At 49.0% G+C, this 24,820-nt stretch overlaps 1 protein-coding gene across 1 annotated transcript in view; it reads left to right on the plus strand.

Moving 5' to 3' along the window:
- DRC11 (dynein regulatory complex subunit 11) overlaps window positions 1-21,765 on the plus strand; it is a 159,545-nt gene extending 137,780 nt beyond the window's left edge. Inside the window, exons 16-19 of the mRNA XM_040450581.1 lie at window positions 102-188; window positions 10,024-10,201; window positions 16,594-16,832; window positions 21,170-21,765. Coding sequence (XP_040306515.1) covers window positions 102-188; window positions 10,024-10,201; window positions 16,594-16,832; window positions 21,170-21,292 — 627 coding nt within the window. The 3' untranslated portion in view covers window positions 21,293-21,765. The remainder of the gene's footprint in view (window positions 1-101; window positions 189-10,023; window positions 10,202-16,593; window positions 16,833-21,169) is intronic.
- Window positions 21,766-24,820: the final 3,055 nt, after the last annotated feature.

Genomic DNA, 24,820 nt, shown 5'->3' on the forward strand with positions numbered 1-24,820 from the left:
GAGCCCCTCCGGGCCCCGCTCCCCCGTGAGAGCCGTCTTGGGGGGCCTGCTGTTCGTGGTCGGGGACCAAGAAAGACATGCATGTACGTTTCCCCCTGCAGGTGGCCCGGCAACTCCAGCCCTCCGTGGTCTGGATCAGAGACACAGAAAAAACCTTCTACAAGAAAGTTCCCAGCGCAGAAAGGATGGTAAGGGCTTCTCGAGCATTTCTTCCTTTGGCCTTTTCTTTACTGTCTCCATTTTTCAAGGTCTTTTTTACGGGAGGAAGGAAATGAAAAAATTCAGTGGTCTGCTTTGATGAGGAATAATTTGGGGAAAAAAAAAGAAGAAGGAAAGTGTGGAAAGAGGGGGGAGGGAGAGCTTTGGACCCAAACATGCGACGCAGAGGTAAGAAACAATTCAGAGAATTTTGCTCAGTTAAAGCAAATGGCACACAGAGGAGTTATTATTAGGATTTCCTATTGTTCATAATAATAAATAGCAAGGGCCTGAAATTTATGAACAAAGGCCTTCTATAGAACTGCTAAGTGCCTGCATTTGGTGCCTCCAGGGAGCCGGCTTTCAACTGCTTCCTTCCTCCTTTTCTCTCCTTTAAACGGCCCCCCCCTCCCCCGAACTTCCCCCCACAAATCACCAGCAAATTTCCCACAAGTTAAAAAAAATTTGCAGATACACATGATTGTTATTCGACATCAATTTGCAACAAAGCAAATAGTGGTTAACTGTGAATTTCTGATTAAATTCATAAGGATTTTAATCACTTTCGATCCTTATGCATTATACATCATTTTTAGCAGGTAGAGCTGATTTGGAAAAAGAATGAAAGCTCAATCTTTTCTTCCCCCAAATGAGCCTTGATTGCCCTGTCATTTTAGAAACTCTTAAGAGGACTCATTCATGATTTACCGGAATCTGGGAGCTAGCTCCCTCTGCTGGCCACTCTGCTGCAGTGAAGAAAGTCCCCACCTACGATCGCGTCGAGACAGGAGTTAACTACGGGCCAGATCAGAGATCTAAAGACACATGCAGGGCGCGTGTGACCCAAGGTGTCACACACCCAACGTCATCAGAAACTCTGTCCTGAGAGAGCAAGGGCTTCTCACGCTCCCGCTGGACATCGGCCTGGAGACTAGGAGACATGGGCTCTGGGCTCACCACGCCATTCATCGTAGCTGGCTGTGTGTCCGTGAGCAAGTAACTTAACCTCTCTGGGCATCCACTTCCGTGCCTACTTAATTACAGGGCTCCAGCGAGCACAGCCTCCGGGTTCATGAGGCGCCCCTTGCATTCTCTGCCGTGACCCCCTCGGGCTGTGGCTCCTCTCTGAGCGCTTACAGCCATCGGCTCACCTGCACACCTGAGTCTGTGGGGAACAGGGCGACGGTGAACTGCTCACGTGTAAGAGAGCCAGAGGAGCACTGGGGGAAGGGCTGATGGCGGGGAACGAAATACGGGCTCAGCAGACACATCCCGTGGGCGGCAGAGGGGAGAGACCAGAAGCCCGTCTCCAGACCTCTCTCCTGAACAGGCCCTACTGTCGCGGATTCCCAGGGACACAGCACGACCTCCGGTTCCCACAAACACAGCCGCGGACTGGTTTGATTCCGGTGGAAATGAAGACCTTTGGTAGCAGAGTCTTTGCGACGGATAAATCAGACCTTAATTCTGTCCAGCTCTGCATTAGAAGAGTCTGTCGTCTGTCCGGGGAATTAACTGCACTGGAGAAAATGGACCAGGCCCTCAGATAACTCCCAGGACACCTGACGGACAAGAGGCAGAATGTCCCCATGGCTGGCCGGGTGGCCCGGGCCAACCCAGGCCCAGACAGAGCTACGGGGGGCATGCACACCCCACCCAGCAGGAGACCACAGGGGTGAGGGGGAATCGCTGTGTGATCCCCCAGACGTACGTGGGAATGTGTGTCCCCCCACGTCCTGGGCCTGCCCCTCGTGCTGCCTCCACTGTCTTCCTGGAAATCTGGGGCCAAGGCTGGTCCAGCTGTGCTCTCTCTCCCCCACACCCGGCCCCTGACTTGCGCTCTCAAGTCCCTCGGCCACCAGGGCCCGGAGCTGCCTCGAGCGTTGGCCGCCTACCTTCTGAAGGTGACCACTGAAAGCTAAGGGCAGCAGCTGCATCCACAGGGGACAGGAACCCGGGAGGCATCACAGCCAGCTTCTCCTCGGTCTCATCGGTCACTCGGCCACGCCAGGGAAACCCAGCAGCCTTCCTTCCGCCGTGGTCCAGCCTCTGTCCCAAAGGCTCCACGGTCCCAAAGGCACTGAGGCTCGGAGAGGAAAGTCCACCCGCAAAGAAAGCAGGAGGCTGCCTTGTCCACCGCCCTCAGCGACAGCACAAACGGCACTCCAGCGGCTGCTTCTTGGACCCGAAGGATCCCAGAATCTCCCCCTGAAAAAAAGTCTCGCCCACGGTGACTTGCTCCCCCGCTAGAACCCCGTCGTCAGCCGCAAAGCAAGGAAGAAGTCCAGGCAGGCCGCGATCCCCAGGCCTAACACATACGGCCGCCGTGCACAAGAAGAAGAGGTTCCCAGGGGCACGACGCCTCTGTCGGGGAAGCTCCCGGCCACCCTAGGAAGGAGGCAGCCTTGCCCTGTTTGGCACAAGAGGACAAAGGCTCCAAGAGAGCCACAGCAGGTTGGGGATAGCGCTGGGACCCAGAAGAAGGTGTGTCCGAAAGTCCTGCTCCCCGTCTGGATGGTGCTCCCAGCTGGGACGCCACAGAGTGCCAGCCATGCTGCCCCCCCAGCCCCCCACCGTGCAGGCTTCAGCTACACCCGCATCCACCCGCCACACCTCCCCTACCCCCGGCCGCTCCGGATCACATCCTGAAAACTGCCCGTGGGGCCCTCTGGCCTTAGAGCCCAAAGTGCCCTGCTCTAGAATTCCCACACCCCTGTCCCTTCCCGTCGTCCCCAACACCCCGAGAAGCCCTTTCTCCTCTAGACTCTCAGGAATGGCCCAGCTCCAAGTATGCCCCAGCCCTGCCACCTTCACAAACCCCCAGCCAGGCGGACGCCTGGGCCGAGCCCCCTTCCCCTCTCCTCCTCCTGGGAGCACAGCCATCATCTCCACCGTCTGCGGCCCAACACAGCCAGTCGGGTGTCTGTGGACGCGGCGAAGGCGTTAAGAATGAGGCAAGACAGGCTGCGGCTGCATTTTCTGCACCATTAGCCTTCGTTACTTCGTCTAGCAGCCTTCCCGACGTCGCAAGAGGCCTCCGTGAGGGAATCTCTTGCTTTGTTGGAGCTGGCGGCCATGTGGCTTTGTGGAGCTGACTGCAGAAAAGCAAATGGAAATTGCTGTGCGGATGCTAAGCACTGATTTGAAATTGCCCACAATAACACAGTTGTGTAGGGGCTGGCGGGACCGGCCATAGAGGCGGTGGCTGCGGAGGTTGCCAGGTGACCGTGGGATGTTGGCTGGCGTGATGGATGAGCGCCAGGGTCTCGTGCATAATGGACAGGCCTCTGAACTGGAACAGGGGTGGCCCGAGTGCAAGGGAGTGCTGATTGAACGGACTTGCCTTTCATTTTCGTCCGCTCCTTAATGGGACGACACCTCACCATCAGAGAGGATGTCACTCTGGATGCGGCCCAGGAACAACATCTGTTATCCAAACAGGCTAATTAAGTTCAGGTGTCCCTGCCATTTCGGGACATGCAGGTAGCAATATCATCTGCCTCAGAACAGGCGGACGGCACTGCCATCACCATGGCAACTAGGCTGCTGGGGATGGGCTCAGACCACACAAGCACGCCTCTTCCCCACAGAGTGGCAGTCTCCAGCTTCACTGGGGCCCTGGGATCAGTCCTCCTTCCACCAGCCTTTGGGCAGCTCCCACATGCACCACCTACATCCCAGTCACCCCCTGCCACCCACTTTATTCTCCATCAAGCTTCTCAAAAGACCGGTCTATTCTCACCATCCCCACTTACTCCTCAACCCGCCTTCGTCTGTTTGCTGCCTTCCAATTCCACAGAAACTGCTCTCAAAAAGTTCTTCTTTGACATCCATTTTGCCAACACACACTTTGGTCCCCTTGCTCTCCCTTTATGCCATGTTCAAGATGGCTACATTCCACCATTTTGTAAAGCTCTCTCTTCCCTTGGCTTCCATAGCCCTGGCCTCCACATACCCCACCAACACTTTTTTCTGTATCTCCTCCTCCTGTGCCTTCTGTGTCTCCTTGAGTTTCTACCCCAGGCCCATGGCCCATTTCTCTCTACTGGCCCTCCTTGGGCACCATCTCCTGGCTTGAAAAACCACACCCAAAGCAATGACTGTCTCCCCAGCCCATGGTCTCCCCAGTGCTCAGATGCAAACACCCATGGGAAACCTCCTCCACAGGGCTGCAAAGCCTGTCCAAACTCTCCTCCCCCCTTCCCGTTCCCAAACTGCTGCTCCTGTATTTTCAAAAAGTTGGTTTTATTTAATATAACCACTCTTCATAAGAGGGCTTTGGATTCATTCTGGTAAAATGAACCCCGTATATCACCAAACTCTCCAAGCCTCATCTAAGTGCTTTGGATTATTTCCTGGCACGGGTGTAGATATTCCTATGAGGTCTCTCCTTCCAGAATCTCAGCAGAGAGCTTTCTTCAGTGGCATGGGGCCCAGAAGGCAGTTTCTCAGGGCTGAGCAGAGGAAGACTTATCATCTAATATAATGGAAACTGATGGGAGCTTTTTACACAGTCATTTTGAGCTCTGTTGGCAAATTGCTAGGCTCCTCCAAATTGCAAAGGCCCCAGTTTTTCTGTCTCTTCCCTTTAAAAACCTTGCTCCTCAACAGAGTGGACATGGCATTGTCTCCCACCAGCACTCGGATTTCAGAAGAAAACACAAATCATCCCTTAACAAGCACTTTGTCAGACAGACGCATTATGCCATGCAATCTTCACAGCATCCCAGTAAGTTAGGCTCTCTGATTTCCCCCATTTCTGAGACGTAGGGACTACAGCTCAGAGAAACCGAGCACCCTGCTCAAGGACACACGACTGTCAAGAGCAGAGCCAAAACTGCAATCAAATATGTCGAACCAAAATCTGTGCACTTAACCATTTACTATATTATCTGCCTGTTATTATGGAGTTTCTTCCTTGGGCTTTTGTGGGGGGCTGGGGGGGGGATTGGGGGGTTGGTGCACAGCCTGGTTCAGTATCAGATGAGATCGGGCGCGCTCAGGGTGGTATGGCCGTAGACCCGCCTGGTTCAGTATCAAAGTAAAGGCCCAACAAACACCCCTCCCTGTCCCAGGCCAGCCCGGAGGCTGGGTCTGAGAGATGACAGGTTTCTGCAAAGACCTGGCGTGGGGATTAAGGAGCAGCCCCTTTATGAGCGGGTCTTCATCCTCATGGTCAGAGCGCCATTTCTACGATTCCAGGAAGTCTCATTCCATCATGCCTGTCTTGTGCTTTCCCCTCTTTTAAGCTCCTCTGTTCTCCTGGGTGGAATCACGCAGGGCCATTGCTTCCTCCTGGTCGAGACTCTGGATTCCTGTGGGCGCAGGAGGAAATGACAGGAAGATGCCTGGTGGTCTGGCCTCAGGCCCAGCCTACGGGATTCATTTTGCCATAAAAATTCCATCTCCTCTTCTGCTGTGAATTACTTTACAAAAAGTCTCCTCTAAACTGAATCCAACAACATAGTAAAAGGATTACACGCCATGACCGAGTGGGATTTACCCTGGGTTTAACATCCAAAAATCAGTTTGTGTAATATGCCGCATCATTGGAAGAAAAGACAAAAATCACATCATCCCAATACGTTCAGAAGAAGCATTTGACAAAACCCAGCACCCCTTCATGATAAAAGACTCAGCGACATAGAAAGTGAAGGGAACTTCCTCACATGATAAAGGGCACATACTAACCTCCACAGGTCATGTCGTACTTTTGGCTTTTCGCTTAATGTCACCTCTTCTCTCCAGCATTTTACTGGAGGTTCTTGCCAGGGCGGTTGGGGGGGGGGGGGTACGAAATAAAAGGCATTCATATTGGAAAAGAAGAAGTAAACCTATCTCTATTTGCTGATGGCACGCTCTTATATAGAGAAAATTCTAAGGAATCCACAAAGAAAGCATTAGAGCTAATAAACACGTCCAGCAAGCTTGCAAGATACAAGATCAACATACAAAAAGCAACTTACTTCCATACACGTGCTATGAAATTAAGAAACAGCCATTTATAATAGCATCCAAAACAATGTCTGGGAATACATTTAGCAAAGGAAGTACAAGATTTCTACTCTGAAAACTCCAAAAGCATTGTTGAAAAAAGTTAAAGGAGACCTAGATAAAAGGAAAGATCCATCAGCCTCATGGGCTGCAAAACTTAATATTGTTGATATGGCAAGAATTCCCAAACTACCTGCAGATTCAACACAATTCCCATCCAGATGCCATCGGGCTTAGTGGCAGAAATTGACAAGCTAACCCTAAAATCCAGAAGGAAATTCGAGGGACCTTAAATAGCCAAAACAATCTTGGAAAAGAACAGAGTTGGAGTACTCAAGACTTCCCAGTTTCAATTTGACAAAGGTACCAAAACAATTCAGTGGAGAAAGTATAATATTTTTGAAACATGGCACTGGGACAATTGGATAACCACCTGCAAAAGAATAAAGCTGGACCTCCTACCTTACACGGGATTCAAAAATCAACCCATAATGCATCAAAGACCTACAGGTAAAAACTGAAGCTCTAAAACCCTTAGAAGAAAGCAGAAGCACAAATCTGTGTGACCTTAAACAAAGCAAAGATTTCTTAGCTATGACGCCGAAAGCACAAAGAACAAAAGGAAAAATAACCTGCCCCTCATCGAAACTAAAAACCTTTTTGCTGTAAAGGACGTCGTCAGGAAAGACGACCCACAGAATGGAAGAAAGTACTTGCAAATCATGAATCTATCTGATAAGGGACTTGTACCCGCAACATATAAAGAAGTCTTACAACTCAATAATAAAAAGACAATCCAATGTAAAAAGTGGGCAAAGGGTCCGAACAGGCATTTTTCCAAAGAAGATAAACACACGAAGAGATGCTGAACATCATCAGCCATCAGCAAAATACAAATCAAAACCACAATGAGATACCCTTTCACATCCGTTAGGATACCTAATTTAAAAAAAAAAAAAAAAAGGAAAAAGAGGGGCACCTGGGTGGCTCAGTCGGTTAAGCGTCCGACTCTCAGTTTCAGCTCAGGTCATGATCTCGTGATTTCATGAGTTCTGGCCCGCGTGGGGCTCTGCGCTGACGGTGCGGAGCCTGCTTGAGATTCTCTCTCTCCCTCTCTCTCTGCCCCTCCCCCGCTGGCACTGTCTCTCTGCGTCTCTCAAAATAAATAAATAAAACTTAAAGACTATTTTTTTAAAAAATTAAAGAAGGAAAAAGAAAGCGAAAAGAAAAATACATAATAACAAGTGTTCACAAGGGCATATAGAGAATTGGAAACATTATACTCTGCTTCTGGGATTATAAAAAGGCACAGCCACTTTGGAAAGTAGTCTGACATTTCTTCAAAACGTTACACATAGAGTAACTATATGACCTGGCAACTCAATTCCTGTGTGTGCCCAAGAGAAATGTTCACAGTGGCACTGTTCACAGTAGTCAAAAAGTGGAAACAACCCAAATACCCATCAACTGATGAATGGATAAATAAAAATCTGGCCTTTCCGGACAATGGCTATCGTTCAGTAATCAAAATGAAGTATTAACGCATGCCACAACATGGGGGAACCCCAAAATATGCAGAATGAAAGATGCCACGGACACACACACACACACACATCACATATTGTATGAGACTATTTATGTAGAATATCCGGAATATACAAATCTGTAGGGACAGAAAGTAGATATCCTCTTGCCTAATCCTGGGTACAGTCTTTTGGGCCTGATGAAAATGTTCTAAAATTGATGGTGACAATATTTGCGCAACTCTATGAATGTACTAAAAACCACTAAATTATACAGTTTAAATAGATAAATTGTAGAGTATGTGAGTTGTACCTTAATAAAGCTGATGTGGATATACCATAATAATGATCTAAACCTAACAATACAATATAATACAATATAATAATAATAATAAACATATATTTTAGGTCTCCTTTGCAGCCCTCAAGTGGGATAGGCCCTTTCCCCAGGAAGGAGACTTGGGGGACACCCCAGCCCCCAGCACGTCCCCTCTGGGAGGAAGGGGACCCCAGCAGAGCAGAGGGAGGAGTGCCAGTCTGGAAGTCGGGGTCCTGCTCATCAACTCCAGGACTCAGGAGGTCACACAGCCTCTCTGGGCCCAGGGTCTCGAGGACTGTCCCCTCCTGGGGAGATTGTGAGGACCAGGTGGAGAAGTCCATGCTGAGCAGAGAGAAGTACCTAGAACACAGTAAGCTCTCACGAGCTGCTCCTCCCTGGGATTACTCAGCTGGAAGACACCAGCCTGGACGTAGAAGTGCTGAGTCCAGGGTCAATGCTGGAGAAGACCAGCTCCCTGCCTTGTCCTTGGACGCCAACGGAGGCCTCGGGTCTCATGCCTGGTTGGGACCAGAGCTCCCCAAGTTCATGCAACTTCCTGCCAGTCTTTCCTCCTAATGGCCCCGTGGCCTCTAGGCTCCTGCCTTTTCCCACCGTCTCCCTCCTGCACCTTGTCAGTCCAGACATGGAACCTGGCCTTCTCACTACCAAAAGCAACCAGCGCTGTGGGCACTGCACGGCCAACAGCCCCACGACACACAGAGGACACCCCTGGGCTTCAGAAGAACCCTGTGCAGCGCCCCCGGGGAGCCCCTTGCCCTTGCCCGGAAGGACTCCTCTCCCACCCCTCTCTTCTGGGCACCCCTGCCCTCCACGGCGCTCGGTCGCACCTGACTCCCCCTCCCCTGTGCACAGCAGATGGTGGGCCCGTCCCTGACTCCCAGCTCTGCCGGGCCCACCAAGAGCCTCCTGGAGAGCAGGGCACCATAGCACATGAGTGTCCCTGTCCCAGAGGCCCCGCAAACCATACCCAACGCTATCAGCCAGCTGTGGCTCCAATACCCTGCCGTTCACTTTCATTCCTGAGAGCGGGATTTATCAGACACCTGCTCTCCCCCAGGTGTTACTGGCCCTCCCTGTCTGCAGGGCTGTCCCTGGGCTGGGCTGCACAGGGACACGCAGGGACGCATAGGACCGCTCTCTGCTGGGTGTTCCCAGCGAGAGCTGGGATCTGCTCTGCCCCAGGAAACCCACGGGGGGGCTTCTTTCGCTCCCACTCAGCTTTCAGGGTCTCACTGGCTCCGTCACCCCTCGCCAAGGGAGAGCGAAAGTGGCCGAGACCGTGCCCGGGGCTCCCCCGTGGACGCTGTCTCCGTCACCCCAGGCGTCCTCCTCCTCCTCCCTCCTCGTGTGGCTGTGCGGTGGGGGCTGATTGAAAGCTGGCGCGTTGCCATGGCGACGTGGCCAAATCTGACCCCCACAGCTGAAGTCCTCCTCCCTGGGGTACCTCGCGTCCTGCTCCTCTCCCTCATTACTGCTGGGACTTTACTAAAATGAGACAGGTTCAAACCCTTTCCCAACTGCTTCAGAGAAGTTTCACACTCTTCTGTAACCAGGTGTCTTTCAGACGTGAGATCCAGACCTGTGGTGGCTCGCCGTCAGAGCCGCTCGGAGGGACGCGCGTCACCGCCGGGAGTCCCGGCACCAGCCAGCTTCCTTCCATTTGCACATCGGCCCTGCGTCCCGTTCTGGGGGTCAAGGGGCTAGAAAGATCGGTCAGGTGCTTCCTTCCTGCCCCCTTTCCAAGTCCCAATGCCAGATGTGGAGGAAAGGAAGGGTCTGGATTCAAACCACCCAGGCCAGGAAAAGCATCACGGCCTGGGCTCAGGACCAACTCGGAGCATCCTGTAGTCCGGGCCTCGAGGCCGCTGTGACCCACGCTTGCCGCGGTGCTTCCGAGAGTGATGTCCTCCCGTCCTGGATTCTGTCTCTGCGCGTGGCCTCATTTCCTCTTCTCTCCCCTTCTCCCAGATGGAACCTAAACGCCTGAAAAAGCAGCTTCCAAAAATCCTGAGACTCCTGAAACCGGATGACAGGATTCTGATCGTGGGGACCACACAGCGGCCTTTCGATGCGGAACTTCAATCCTTCTGCAAAGTTTACCAAAAAATTATTTTGGTTCCCAGACCAGACTATGCTTCCAGATTCGGCAAGTACCTCCAGCCCCTTCCCGGGCACCGGGACTGGGGCGGGGCCAGGGTGGGGGCCTGACCGGAAGGTGGGTGCCCCTTGAGGGGCCCTGGGACGCCCACAGAGCCTGGGCCGTAGATACAAACTGCCCGGTCCCGAAGGCAAGACGTGCATGTCTCTTCTGTTGTTAACTTCGTCCTTTTTACCCAAGACAAAAGGAAACTGGACAGGGATACTTATTTTGGGCCCCGAAGGGGACAAAAGTCCTTGCGGGTGCTAACTTTTCTTTCAACAGGTAGATGGACACCGGTCGTCTTGGACCCACAGTGATGGCGTCTTTCTCAGAGAGCATCATTCTTTCCACAGATTGATCTTTGTTAAGTTTTCCAGGCTCAAAGTATTAGCCCAAGAGCCTGTTGACTTACTTGTAATAACCATTGACGTTAACAAGAGCTTTTCCAGTTTTTTCCTCTTGAATAGACAAATTCAAGATCTACTTGCATTGAGATATATTTCTAAATGGGAATAACACGAAACAAGTGCCCCCGGAGGCAGTGCAGGGAAACCGTAAAGGGCCACGGGATACGAGTTCTGAGGAGACCCGGTTCTGGGTCCCAGCTCTGCCACCGGATGGCCCGGTGACCTTGACGGCTCAGTTGACCTCCTGGGCCCCCACTGTTTCGTCTGTAAAGAGGACCGTTTAGTCTCCAGGACTGTCGTGACCCTTATCTGAGGGGACGGCAGAACACACAGCACTGTCCCAGCTCCCGCGAGAGCATGGGTGGTGCCGGGCACGAAGGGAGCAAAGATGGTGGCCGTGGTTATGGAGAAGGAGTACAGGACAGGGCAGCAAGTGGCCATGGTGGGGGGGCTGGTGTCTTCTGTTATCTACTGCTGTATAACAAACCGCCCTGGTGGCTTAAGACAACAGATCATTCCATCCCATGGTTCAGAGGGTTCACGGGCTCAGCCATAAGGTTCCCCTTCAAGTATGTCGGGATGTGGCAGCCAGGTGTCAGTTTGGACTTCATCTGAAGACTCAACTGGGCTGGACAGCTATGGCCATTCACTCCTGTGGTTGGGGCCGATGCTGGCTGCTGACCGGGAGCTCAGCGGGGGCTGCCAACCAGATAGGGTATACACCTGGCCTTTTTGTGTGGCTTTGCACAGCACAGTGGCTGGGTCCCAAGAGAGAGCGTCCTGAGAGCAAACGTTTCCAGAGGTTCTGACAGAAGCTGGAAGGATTCTCGTGACTCAGCCTCAGAAGTCACACACGATCGCTTTCACCAGACTCTACCGGTCAAGAGGAAGTCCCAGGCCAGCCCAGATTCAAGGGCAGTGGACTATACAAGGGTGTGAATAATGCGGTGTGGCCCGTTGAGGGGTCATCTTTACCCCTCATGGTGGTGGCAGTGATGGGCACGGTAGTAGATTTGGTACAGAGGTGGTGGTGGTGATGGAATGGACAAGAATGTGGGCACATGGGCACGTTCGGTGGTGATGGTGATGGTGATGGAATGTGCAGGAAATTGCTCCCAGTGGAGTAGTAGTGGGGATGAGGCAGCGGCTATATGGTAACAGTTAAACGTCAAGAGAAGTAATGGAAAGGACCAGGTCAAACCTGGTTTCCATTCGTCCTTCCCCAGTCACAATAGCATCCCCAAAACACAGGGGCTCTGCAGGCCTTTCCGGTTGGTCTTAAGCTCCCGGCCCATGTTACCTGCTAAAGGACGACCTTCTAGCCCCCACACAGTATAAACTTCCAGCTTCTCAACCACTCCATGTGCCCTTTGCGTTCATTTCTATCTTGATAAACTGGGATCCTGGCTTCACACATCAATGTTATCCACAAAGTACAGGAGGACTTTGGTCTCGGTTCTTTCTTCATCATCTTCGTGGTATCTCCATCTTCTAGAGCCACCAGGCCCTCCACGGGGACCTTCGCGTTCAGCTAGCGCAAAAGGAAAATAGAGAAGACACTAGAGAGTATCTCACAGGAGATTTTAGGGACGGGGCCCAGAAGGGCCAGCTGTCGTTTCACTCGTGTCGCATCGGCCAGGATGACTCCCATGGCCCCAGTGAAGTTCAAGCGCACAGGGATGCGTGGCCCTGCCTGGAAAGACTCACACAGTGGGGTCGGTGCCAGCAGCACGTGAGTCAGCGCAGAGCGTCCCACCCTCCCGGCCTTCTCGGAACTTTCCCGCTCTCATTCTGGTTGGTCAGATCTCCTCTCCCAATTCCACAGACTTTTGGATGGTAGGTATATATCTTAAGCCATTTGAATGGAATAAGGTAGGGTGTTATTAGTTTTAAGGCACCAGAGCATTATTCTTGACTTCGGATTGAATAGTTTCTACTGTTTGACAAAACCATAGGCCCTTTAAAAATGAAGCTGTTGGTGTTATAACAAGGACAGTTGTGGGTTTTTGTTTTTGTTTTTTTTTTTTTTTTTTGATGGAACGCCAGGCATGTGTTAGGACACAGATCACACTGCAGTTTCCAATCTGAATCTCCCCGTGGCGGCATCACAGGGGAGGAAGGAGAAAGCATCCCCTCACCTGTGGGCAGATGATAACCTTGCGTGCAGGACTTTTCTCAGGCCCGGGGCTCTGTCCGCTAAAGCACGTGCTTCTCACATATTTCTCCCATGGTGGGTGATTTGTTCAGGCCGCCATTCTTGCTGACATCATAAATGCTGTCCGGCATTTCCTCTGGTGACCTTGAAGTTTTCATAGCCCCAGTGGCTGGGGCATCCATCTTAAAGAAAGACTGTTCCTGTCTTTGCAGTGATCAAAAAGTGGTCTCTTCCGGCCCACAAAGCGTGGACTGCAAATCTATAACTTGGGCCTCTGCTTGGCCGTCTCTCTACCAGCAGCAGAGCGTGGAAGGTGTTCGGGAACATTCATGATCCTGCTTCTCAGATCCCTCGAGGCAGGGTTGGGGAGGGAAGGGTGGGTCAGCTTGAGGAAACACAGTCCTTAATGTTTACCAAGTAGAATTCAGTACCTACCTTCTCTCTCCAAATCAAGCTGTTTCTTTCTAAATGTCTGTAAAGAAAATCCACCAGCAAGGTTGATTAATGCCTTGACTGGTCCCCAGAATTCCCTCTGGGCCTCCTCTCCCCACGTTCCTAATGCCTTCCTCTCTGGCCTCTCTTCCCAGGGATCTGTTTCACTAATATCCCAATTCATCACAGGCCCCCACCCCAGACCCAGTGTCTAGTCAGATGAGTCCAGTCCACGTCTTCCGATTTTTCTTACAGTCTGGTCTTCAGAGGCCAGAAGCTCATCCAAATCATATTATCCCTTCCTGTGCTTTTGTAAAACCACAAATTAAAGAATTTTAAGACCCTACATCATCCCAGGCACGCAGTTGGGAGCCAGGGTAGAATCCGTGTGGAACGTCAGAAAAAGAGAAGCGGATTCAGAGACCAGATTCTTTTCAGCCTAAAGAAGGGAGACAGAATGTTGATGCATCTGAAGAAGCGAGGAGCCTTTCACGTCCAGGAGAAGGAAGGCAAATATGGCACTCGGTCTGGGGAGCACCTCAGCGTGGGGAGCACCTCAGCGGCCCTCAGTGAGCTCCTCCACTGGTCTGCCCCCCCCCCCATCACCACACCCACGGCCAGCCCCATGTCTGTTGGGTTCTTGTCCTCTCTGCCTGCACCTGCTGGGCCAGATACTTGGCAGCTGTGGCTGCAGTGCTCCCTGTGGGGTTCCCATCTCAGTGAGCCCCTCAGGTTGTGACTTACTCTGCATCTGACTCCCCTCTTAGCCCCACAGCTGGTGGCTCTGTAACAGCAGTGGAAGCCGTTCTTTTAAAGGCAAGTCTAGTCCATCCAATATGAGAAGTCAAACTGATCCTCTTTCCTTCCCGTCCTCTGTCTCCTGTGAAGGCTGTGGCTATATCCTGCCATAGCTGTGACTGCTTCCCGAGTCCCCTTACTGTGCCTCCATTAACAAATGGTGAGCATCGGGGGGAAGTCAGCGATTTGTGAATTTGGGAGTACCTTGACCAAAACGCTACATAAATATCAAGTATCATACATTTTAAAGAGTCAATCGTGTGTTCACATGCACTTAATGGACCAGAGTAATTGTAGTTGTTTGCTCCGTTTGTGAAGAACCTTTACTTGGAGAGGCCCCTCGTGTTGATAGGCTGTGACCGTCCTAGCCTAGCAGGGTGGCAGGGATGAGAGCTGGGTTTGCTTTCTGGGATCCTAGACCCTCTGCGTTCACCGACTGCTTACCGACTGGTCCACTCCATGCCACGGGTAAGAAGTTTGCCCGGGCGCACAAGTCTGAAGCTGTCTGAGTTTCCAGTCTGGGGCACCTACTGGGTCCTCAGCTTTAGGGGCTCTATCCCGTGACTCCGCATAAAGCATGCCCTCTCCTCAGCTTCCAGAGTCACCGTCCCGACCTGTTCGCACCTTTTTTCGATGTTCTAATAAATCTGGACAGGGGACACACTAGATCCCAAGGGATGATGCCGTCTGGTCACCCTTCTTATTTTTCCTATGGGTTGTATCTTCTGATTTCCAACATTTCCTCAGTTATATCTAGCTAAGGGTAATCCTCACCTGCTATGATCTGTTTTACATAAACATTCTTTGACATGTTCTGTATTTATTTCATGCTATCTTTCATAATTGACATTTTAATGAGCATTAGGAAACTTTGGTACAAAATGGAATGACAAATAATAATTATAGTTATAATTACAACAACAACAGCAATACAGCTACAGAAAATAAAGTGCCCACCATATATTACAACAGTGCTTTGTCTACATTCTTGTATGTATTTTTCAGAGCAGCCCGAGAAGTAAATCGACTCCCATCTTACAGGCGAGCAAAGACGGATTAGAGCCCAAACAAACCCACCACGGAGGCAGGAGAGTAGATCCAGAGGGTTGGATGTTGCTTTAGGTCAACCTGGTGGCCCGTATGGCCCATGGCACCCAACCTGGCACAGTTGGGAGACACTGAAGACCCCAGGGGGACATGCACCCCTTCCAACAACTCAGCTGACGCCAAGGCCAAAGACGACACCCCCCCCCCCCGCCGCCTCGCCACCAAAGAGGACGGTGGAGTTGGATTGTTAAAAGGACTCATGACCCAAAGTCTGACTCTATGATGTGACTCATAGATACGCTGAAGATCATTCTATTCCTGGACAGTAATTAGACTTTTTCATTTTATCAAGTGTTTTTGGATCAATGTATTTGGATGAGCTAGTCATTTACCAGACCTGACAGTGCTCAGATTATATAACAATGGTTATTTTTTTCCATTTTTTAATGTTTATCTTAGAGAGAGACAGAGCGTGAGTAAGGGAGGGGCAGAGAGAGAGGGAGACACAGAATCCCAAGCAGGCCCCAGAGTCTGAGCTGTCCGCACAGAGCCTGACACGGGGCTCAACCCAATGAACCATGAGATCATGACCTGAGCCAAAGTTGGACACTTAACCGACTGAGCCACCCGGGGACCCAATATTGGTCATTTTTTTAAAAAAACTGTTTCAAGTATTCTTCAAAGAGGTCACAATGCTTGGGACGCATTTGACCAGATCTTTCCAGCACTGAGAGAGAGTCTTTCTGAGACACGTGGTCTTAGCAATGCGTCACCTTTCCTCATTGGGTACAGCTAATGTGGAAAGGATATAGTGCTCTAAGTGTTGCAGTATTTGAAATGCTGTGTGGGAGTCCAGTCTATATCTAAAGTTGAGTAATTTCATAACTCATTTTCACACCGTCCCTATGTTCTAAGTGAAATCTCTCTATTTCCCCAGGTTACACTAACCCGGAGAACAACCGGGCACCCACCGGGGAGATTTCAGTCAACCTCTGCCCATTTACAGCTGTTGGGGTTGGGGGAGAGAATACAGGTCAAACTGCACCCTGAGGGAACTGAACCCACTGGTGACGAATGGAGATTGGAATCTGCATTCCAATTCCACATATAAAAATAATGTACAAAGCCTTCGTAACTAAAAAAAAATTTTTAAAAGGTCAAGCTCCTACTCATTCAAACACTTTGGAAAATGTAATATTCCGATGAGCAGAGATCTCATATATACCCTTATCTGAATTTCCAATTCTGGAAGATCTTGAACATCTTGGAAGGTACCACACTAAAACTATACTGAATGTGGTTTAATTTTTCCTTGTCTTGTGGATCTAGGACCTCAGGGCCATCAATATGTACGTCTTATGGTTGCAAATCACTCAGAGGGAAAAAAAGTATTTAGCTATATGGCTTCCTGCTCATTTGAATTACAAATAAAATGAAGTGTTCCTCCTGTGCATCCCTTTCTTGGTGAGATGCCACTTTGTACCAAGAACTAGAAAATCCTGCTTTCTCTGTGGTGACCCTGGTTCTCTGTGTCTTTTCCGCCATCTTGGACGCCACAGTTCTGTGGAAACAGATCATTCAACGCAATGGAGGCATCATTACTAATGCCTTGAATATTAGTTGCCTGGCGAAGGTCACCGATGGCTTCACCCAAGGACACATAGTCCAGGTGGTTAAAGGCGTGCTCACGGACCGCAGAATCCACCGGCAAAATTACAAACCACTTGTGGCGGCGGAGTTCATGGCAGCGCTAACCAGGATGAGCCCGGTGTACCAGGAGGAAGAAGAGAGCTTTAAGGTAAATGGAACGCCCCTGTGGCCCTGTCTTAGCCACAAACACCTGTCACATGACCTCCTCCCTCTGGTTCCTGAGTTTCATGAATGTGTCACACACAATGAAATTTGGAAACTCGAAATGTCTCGATCACACATTCTTTCCAGTCTTGCCCGTGAACATGTGTCTTCCCAATTTTAGGAAAAAATGTGGTCTATGATCTTGTAAACTAACAGCCGAATTGCAGAATTGAATAGCAGCTTCAAAACCACTGGATTTAAATATACACACACACACACTCGCACACACGCACACACACTCTCAGGCATACACACATCCACGAGTACATGTGTCGCGCCCGTTGTATTTCATGTAACGGAACAAGTTGTCCATAGAGAATACTATTTCCTAAATGGTGCATCTCAAGCCCATGCTGGTTTTAGCCCATATTTTATCCCATTCTGTGACGTTCATAGAATTTTTTAGATCTGGAGGAAACTGAGAACCAGCTCTTCCAAATCCCTGCTTTACAGGAGGAAAGGAAGTTGTGGAGAGCTCTGTGCCTTATGCAAGCAAGTCAACATTAGAGTCCTGGGTGCCCAGGCCAACGGGCACACCTCACACTCCTAATCAAAGTGAATATAGTTGTGTCCACTTTCTGGACCGGGAGGCAGTTTCCTTGGCCAACTGGGAAAACAAGAGGGAAATTATATCCGTGCGATTATACCCACCGCAACATTGGCCCTGCAATCATCGGAAAAAGAATCAGAATTCTCGCCTAAGCCTTATTGTGTCTGGAAGCCTGCTTGAGATTAGGAAAACTTCCCTTGGCATATAATAGTTGTCCACCAACTCTGAAAACCATGATTCCCTCCTGCTTTGCCACTAACGTTTCAGTCCAAGGTAGAAAATAGTCACAATGCTGATCGCCAAAATAATGATCCAGCGCGGGGATTGGTAAACGTTTCTATAAAGGGCCAGATAGCAAATATTTTAAGCTTTGAGAGCCCTGCAGTGTCTGTCACAAGTATTCAATCCTGTATCACGGTACAAAAGCGTTCACACACAGTATGTAAATGAATGGGCATGGCTGCGTTCTAATAAAACTTTATTCCAAAATCATGCAGCAAGCCAGATTTGGCAGCTATAGTTTGCAAAACTGAAAAGAAATATTTCCAACTCCAAGCTGGAATTCCTGCCAAGGATTTGAACCAAGGCTCTTGTTAACTGTTTTCACCTTGTTAGAATTAATTGCAAATATTTATCCTCTGCACGTGATACGTCATGTTCTCTTCTGAAATCCCCAATTTCTATTTGCCCTTCTGAAATAATCACCTTCCTCCTTGTTCTGAGGAGCTGGGTTTAGGGTAGCAGAACCTATGCTTTCTCTTAACTAGCTTTTTAACTGTCCGAAGTGATTTGTAGACCTTTTTCTGTCACAGGTGCCTGAGGTCCAGTAACTGTAAGTGATCACACTTATTCAAGAGAAGGGTACGCCACCATTGTATAACCTGGGTGAGAACATACATGCTTTTCACTTCCATTCTTGGCATATCTGATCACTTTATTCATTGTTTTTGAGGAGACGAAATCATTTTTTACCACCATTACTACTAGCCCCCTCGCCCCTTCAATTTCTGCTTCTTATCAATAGCTCGAGAGCTTGAGACAGTGCCAGGCCCCAACTAGAGGCCCAATGAAATCGTTTAGTGGCAAATTTATTGAACAGATGGATAAATGGACAGGCGCTGTCACAGTGCTGAATAATGTGATGCTGTGGCTGTAGCTGCTGGTGATCAAGGCAATCATTTCTGCCCTGAAAAATTTGACCTAACCGTGCTTCTGACGTGTCAGACTAGGGTCTTGGCGATTCTCCAAACACATCATACCCTACCCCGTGGACATGATGGAAAAAATATTTAAAGATCATAATGGTACTAATCCTAATAACGTTAGGGGTACCTGGGTGGCTCAGTCGGTTCGGCATCTGGCTCTTGATTTCGGTTCAGGTCATGATCTCATGGTTTGTGGGTTCAAGTCCTGCACTGGGCTCTGTGCTGACAGTGCAGAGCCTGCTTGGGAGTCTCTCTCTTTCCCTCTCGCTCTGCCCCTCCCCCACTCGCACTATCTCTGTCTCTCTCAAAATAAACAATCTTTAAAAGCATATTAGTTATAATCCTAATAATGTTAGCTAATACTTGTAACTACTTATGTACCAGGCACTCTGTTAACTCATTTAGACCTCATAATCCCTCCAGTTTTCAAACGAGGAAATTGAGTCATAGACAGTCATAGAGTCACAGAGTCATTCTGTGGTAGCAGAATAGTGCCCCCGGCAATGACGTCTACATGAGTCCCTAGAACCTGTCAGTAGGTTACACGGCAAAGGGGAGCTGAGGTTGCAGATGGAGTAAAGTTGTTAATCTGAACCTAAAACAGATTATCCTAACTTCTACTGGTGAGTCCAGTGTAATCATAAAAAGCGGAAGAAGCAATCAGAAGAGAGAACAAGAAAGTCAGCAGCCTGGGAGGGATCCGTTGGAACTCCAAGTAGCCCCGCGGTGCCAGTTTGAAGATGAAGGAGGGGCCACCAGCCCAGACAGCAGGTGGTCTTGGGAAAGGGAACAGATTCCCCCTGGTGTTCCAGAAAGGAACGCAGCCTGCAGACACCTAGATTTTAGCCCAGTGAGACCCATTTTGGACTTCTGACCTTTAAGACTGAAAGATAATAAATGGTTGTTTTACATCACTAAGTTTGTGGTAATTTGCTACAGCAGAAAAAAAAAAAAAGCCAAAATGATTTGCTTCTAGTCACACAGCTAAAAAGGAGCAGAGCTGAAATTCAAACCGTAGGCCCAAGACAAAGACCATATTCTTTTTTTATAAAGTTTATTTATTTATTCTGAGAGAGAGAGAGGGAGCACACAAGCAAGGGTGGGGGAAGAGAGAGAGGGAGAGAGAGATCAAGCTGGGGAAGGGCAGAGAGAGAATCCCAAGCAGGTTCCACGCTGTCAGCACAGAGCCCGACACCGGGCTTCATCTCATGAACCCTGACCCAAAATCAAGAGTCAGGTTCTTTTTTTTTTTTTTTAATTTTTTTTTTCAATGTTTATTTATTTTTGGGACAGAGAGAGACAGAGCATGAACGGGGGAGGGGCAGAGTGAGAGGGAGACACAGAATCGGAAACAGGCTCCAGGCTCCGAGCCATCAGCCCAGAGCCCGACGCGGGGCTCGAACTCCCGGACCGCGAGATCGTGACCTGGCTGAAGTCGGACGCTCAACCGACTGCGCCACCCAGGCGCCCCAAGAGTCAGATTCTTAACCGACTGAACCACCCAGATGCCCCAATACTGTATGTAAATAAATTAGTAGGAGTTCATCACCTGAAATACGTGGCCACCTCACCTTACATGGAAAACAGAGCCAAAGCTAAAAGAAAGATGAGAAAAGTCCCCAAGCGCCAGACAGAAACAAAGATAAATCTCAAACACACAGACAACCACATGCCCGGCATGCAGCATAGAGAAAAATCAGGGCTAGGAAACGAAAAGAGACTATACCTGCTGCTCCTTTCTCTGGGTCTGTGGTATGTCAACGTCACCGAGGAGCATCATTATAAGACGTGTTTCTGGATTTTGGCTTCACAGAATTGTGTAGAAGCACTGTGAGAGAGGGAGAAATAAGGGAGATACAACGAATACAACCAAAACAGAGCCTCCTACTCAAAATGAACCTGAAAATAAAAATTCCAAAACATTTGAGGAAATCTAGTGCAACCTGACAAAGAGTTTAAATTAATACGATTCAGGTGTTCAAAATAATAAATGAAGGCCTCATTTCCATTAGAGATGTACACAAAGTTTTGAAACAGAGACAGGCAGAAATGGAATAAGAGATAATAATGGGGGAAAAAGATCACAAAAAGAAAGCTTAGATACAAAAAATATAGGGCTGCCTGTCTGGCTCAGTCAGTGGAGCGTGTGAGTCTTGATCTTGGGGTTGTGGGTTCAAGCCCCATATTGGGTGTAGAGATTACTTAAAAACAGAAGTCTTTGAAAAAAATTAAAAATATATAACTTAAATGGCAAAAAAAAAAAAAGTAAGAGAGGTATGAATGTCAGCCATTTGAGCACCCAACTCTTGGGTTCGGCTCAGGTCCTGATCTCACAGTTTGTGGGTTCAAGCCCCGCGTGGGGCTTTGCTCTGACAGCTCGTAGCCCACTTGGGATTCTCTCACTCCCTCTCTCTCTGCCCCTCCCTCATTCACACTCTCTCTCAAAACGAATAAACTTTTAAAAAAAGAATATTTCGGTGCACGAGTGTCATTTTGATATTTGCCTATAAATCTGTTTTATTTCAGGACTGGTATGCCAAAACCCCTATGGGTAAAAAGCGAGCCTTGGCACTAACAGGAGGGATCACTGAAAGCGGGAAAGGAGAAAAGAAAGAAAAGAAAGGAAGAAAGGAGAAGACGAAAAAGTAGTGCCTTTCTGAGGAACCATCCTCGAGTGTCTCAGGGATGGAGGTGGTCCTGGCTTGCCAGGCAAAAGGTTCACCATCGCCTGTCTGAAGAAGACCCAGGCCAACGCCGCGAGTTCGTCCACCCCTGCGTTCACTCCGATCTTTGCAGGCTGTACGAGTTCAACGTCCACAGCAATTGTTTCTAGAGCTTGTAACTGTCTCTTAATCTACGTAAAGCTTCTATATAACCGAAATCCACTCATTACACACTGCACAATCTTTCCAGCTCATCAATACCAGTCACCAAAACTAAAATGTGATATTTAGAAAATCCACTGATTTGACAAACTAGTAGGTACCTGGAGTCTGTCACCAGCACTCCAGCTTTTTATTAATCCGTATATACCGCATATTATCTTGCACATATTTTGATATATTAAGTCTTTGCTCTATTAATGTATTTTAAATAATTGAATAAAAACCATTTTCTTTGAACTGACTCAGTAATTTGGTGGCTGAAGCTAAAAAAGACAAAAAACGATGTTTAAAATTCACAAGTTTCATCTTCTGACTTTGAAGGTGGGGAAACTAGGGCCCAGGGTCACACAGCGGACATCTGGGACAATGGGACCAAAGTTCTCCTCACTCCCAGCCTGCTGCTCTGGGGAAGCACGGGAATTTGGGCAGGCCAATGGTGGCAGAATAGCACCGTGGGAACATTGGGTCAATGTGAAGAAGAGGAAGCCTGAATGAAGAAGGAAGAAATGCTAAACGAGAACAAGACTAAGGCCACCCGAGTGGCTCAGTCGGTTAAGCATCTGACTTTTGGCTCTGGCTCAGGTCATGATTTCATGGTCTGTGAGTTCGGCCCCACGTCCAGCTCTGCCTCCATGCTGACAGTGTGGAGTCTGCTTGGGATTCTCTCTCCCTCCCTCTCTGCCCTTCCCCTGCTTGCACATGTACTCACTCTCTGTCTCTCTCTCTGTCTTTCTAACTTTGAAAAAAAATAGAAAAATAAGGATCAAGATATAAATTTAAATTTTGTTTGCATATGAAGGGTGATTTGGTGGAAGACAGTAAGTAACTCACCTCAGAGTTGTGGTGAGAACGCCATCAGAGGAAGCAGACTTGAAAGGAATTTAATCTGAAACTTCAGAATATCCTATCCGATGGTTCTGGTCCCGCCAGAGAAAGTTGTAGAATCTCCCTCCCTATAGACCAAGCTGGCTCTCTGGGTTTTCTCAGATTCCTGGTAAGTTAGCTTTTCAATGCCTAAGACCACGTGTGCTTTCTGGGTGTCTTCCGGCCCCCAGCATAACCCCCTCAGCCTGTGTCTGCACAGGAGACGGGCACAAAGTAGGATAGAGAGCGGTGGCCATGGGCCCATGTGCTGGGGACGTCCCCTGCACACACAGAAAGGCAGCTTCCCGGTCTGTGTGCATCAACACCCCCAGCTTTCCAACTGGCCTGCCACAGACTTGCCTCCTCTTCCTGAAGGAACCCCAGTTTCTGCAGACTGTGGGCCTGCTCCCCACTACCCGCATCAGCCTGTGTCTGGCCAAAGCCCAAAGTGGCCGGAGAGTTGGGCAGATTCCCCACCCAACCTCACTCCAGGAGCAGTTCAACTTCCACGTGTCCTGAGTGGTTGCACCAAGACCCTTCCTATCACATCACATGGGAAACTGACCCTTGGCTGTGACTCAAGAAGAGACTTCAAGGCTCTAGAACTTGATGCTCATTACCAAAGAATGGGATAGGGATTGTAAAGAAATGAAAATCACGAGGGCTGTAAAGAAATAAGCATTATTGAAATGTTACAAGTAGACAGTACCATGGAACTTGGTCTTCTCTTCATGACAAGCGCACTTGGTCATAACTCATAAAATCTGTGTTGGTAAAGCTTAATAAACAACAATTTGGGGGCACCTGGGTGGCACAGTCAGTTAAGCATCTGACTCTCGATCTTGGCTCAGGTCATGATCTCAGGGTTCTTGAGTTTGAGCTCGGGTTGGGCTCTGCACTGACAGCGTAGAGCCTGCTTGGGATTCTCTCTCTCCTCTCTCGGCTCCTCCTGCACATCCTCTCTGTCTCTCTCTCTCTCTCTCTCTCTCTCTCTCTCAAAATAAATAAATAAACTTAAAAAAAAAACAATAATTGAACGGCAGAAGCCCCCATCCAATAGAACTTCCCACAGCAATCAAAATGGTGGTTGAGGTCTGTGCTCACCTACAGGAGTGGCCAATAGTCACACATGGCTATTAAGCACTTGAAATGTGGCTGGTCCAATTGAGGAACTGGATTTTTTACCCCACTGTTAATTTAAATGGCTTCATGTAGCCAGTGTGACTAATGTATTGAACAGCCCAGCTTTAGAGTGATTGGTAAGGATGACCTAACTTCCGTCCTTGGTGTCTCCTGCTCTTTCCCACAGCACGTTCACACGGGGAGACGTGATCTCTCCTGGTCACACCATCTTCTCCCAAACTATGGCCTCCCATCTTTCAAGGTGCTAGATTTTCACTTGAGTTCCCCGTGGCTTGACTCAACCAGCTCTACCTCCTGGTTCCTTGAGAGCTACGACGCTTCCTCCCCTTCACCCCCAGCGAGCTTTGCCCCACTCACAGATGCCCTCTGCTCTGCACGAGCAGACCCCTTGTATGTCCCTGCCAATTCCACAGGAGCCCTCCTGCTTCGGGTGTGTGGCAGGAAATGCATGGAGACAGGCACGTATACTCACACAAAGATATTTTTTACACAATTTTACACACTTTTTTTTACACAAATGATTACATATCAGACATATATTTTTCTCATTGCTCTTTTCAATACCTGGGGTATTGTTTTATACCAGCACACATAGATTGGCCTCATTTTATATCAGCTACATAATGCCCCACTTTTTGGATATAGTGTAATCCAGATAGATAGACAGATGATAGATAGATAGATAGGTAGGTAGGTAGATAGATAAGGGCACCTGGGTGGCTCAGTCTGTTAAGCGTCTGACTTCAGCTCAGGGCATGATCTCGCAGTTCGTGAGTTCGAGCCCCGCGTCAGGTTCTATGCTGACAGCTCAGAGCCTGGAGCCTGCTTTGGATTCTGTGTCTCCCTCGCTCTCTGCCCCTCCCCGACTCGTGCTCTGTCTCTCAAAAATAAATTTAAAAAACGTTAAAAAAAATTGATGAGAAAGATAGATAGATAGCATAATTATTTATTTTATAGCATACTCAGTCTTTGACACACATTTAGATTACATCCAGTCTTTTGTGTTCCGTCAATGCCGCAATGAATACCTTCATACATCCATCTTGGTGGGCCTGTATGGGGGGAAAATTCTGTGAGATAAAAGTTCAGAAGGGACATCAGCAGGTCAAATTACCTGCGCATTTTCATCCGAGTAGCTCTTGCTGGGTTCCCCTCAGAAGAGGTGCCCAGCACACCTGTCCTGCAGGAGAATGCCCATTTGCGTCCTCATCCACCAGGCAGGTTCTGGAACTCTGAGCCCGTCGGCGGTAGGTGTGTGAAATCCCACATCCCCTGGAAAGGTGAT

The sequence above is a fragment of the Herpailurus yagouaroundi genome, unplaced genomic scaffold (genome assembly GCF_014898765.1).
Source record: "Herpailurus yagouaroundi ecotype Mexico unplaced genomic scaffold, PumYag 202, whole genome shotgun sequence".
In the NCBI taxonomy this organism is placed as follows: domain Eukaryota; kingdom Metazoa; phylum Chordata; class Mammalia; order Carnivora; family Felidae; genus Herpailurus; species Herpailurus yagouaroundi.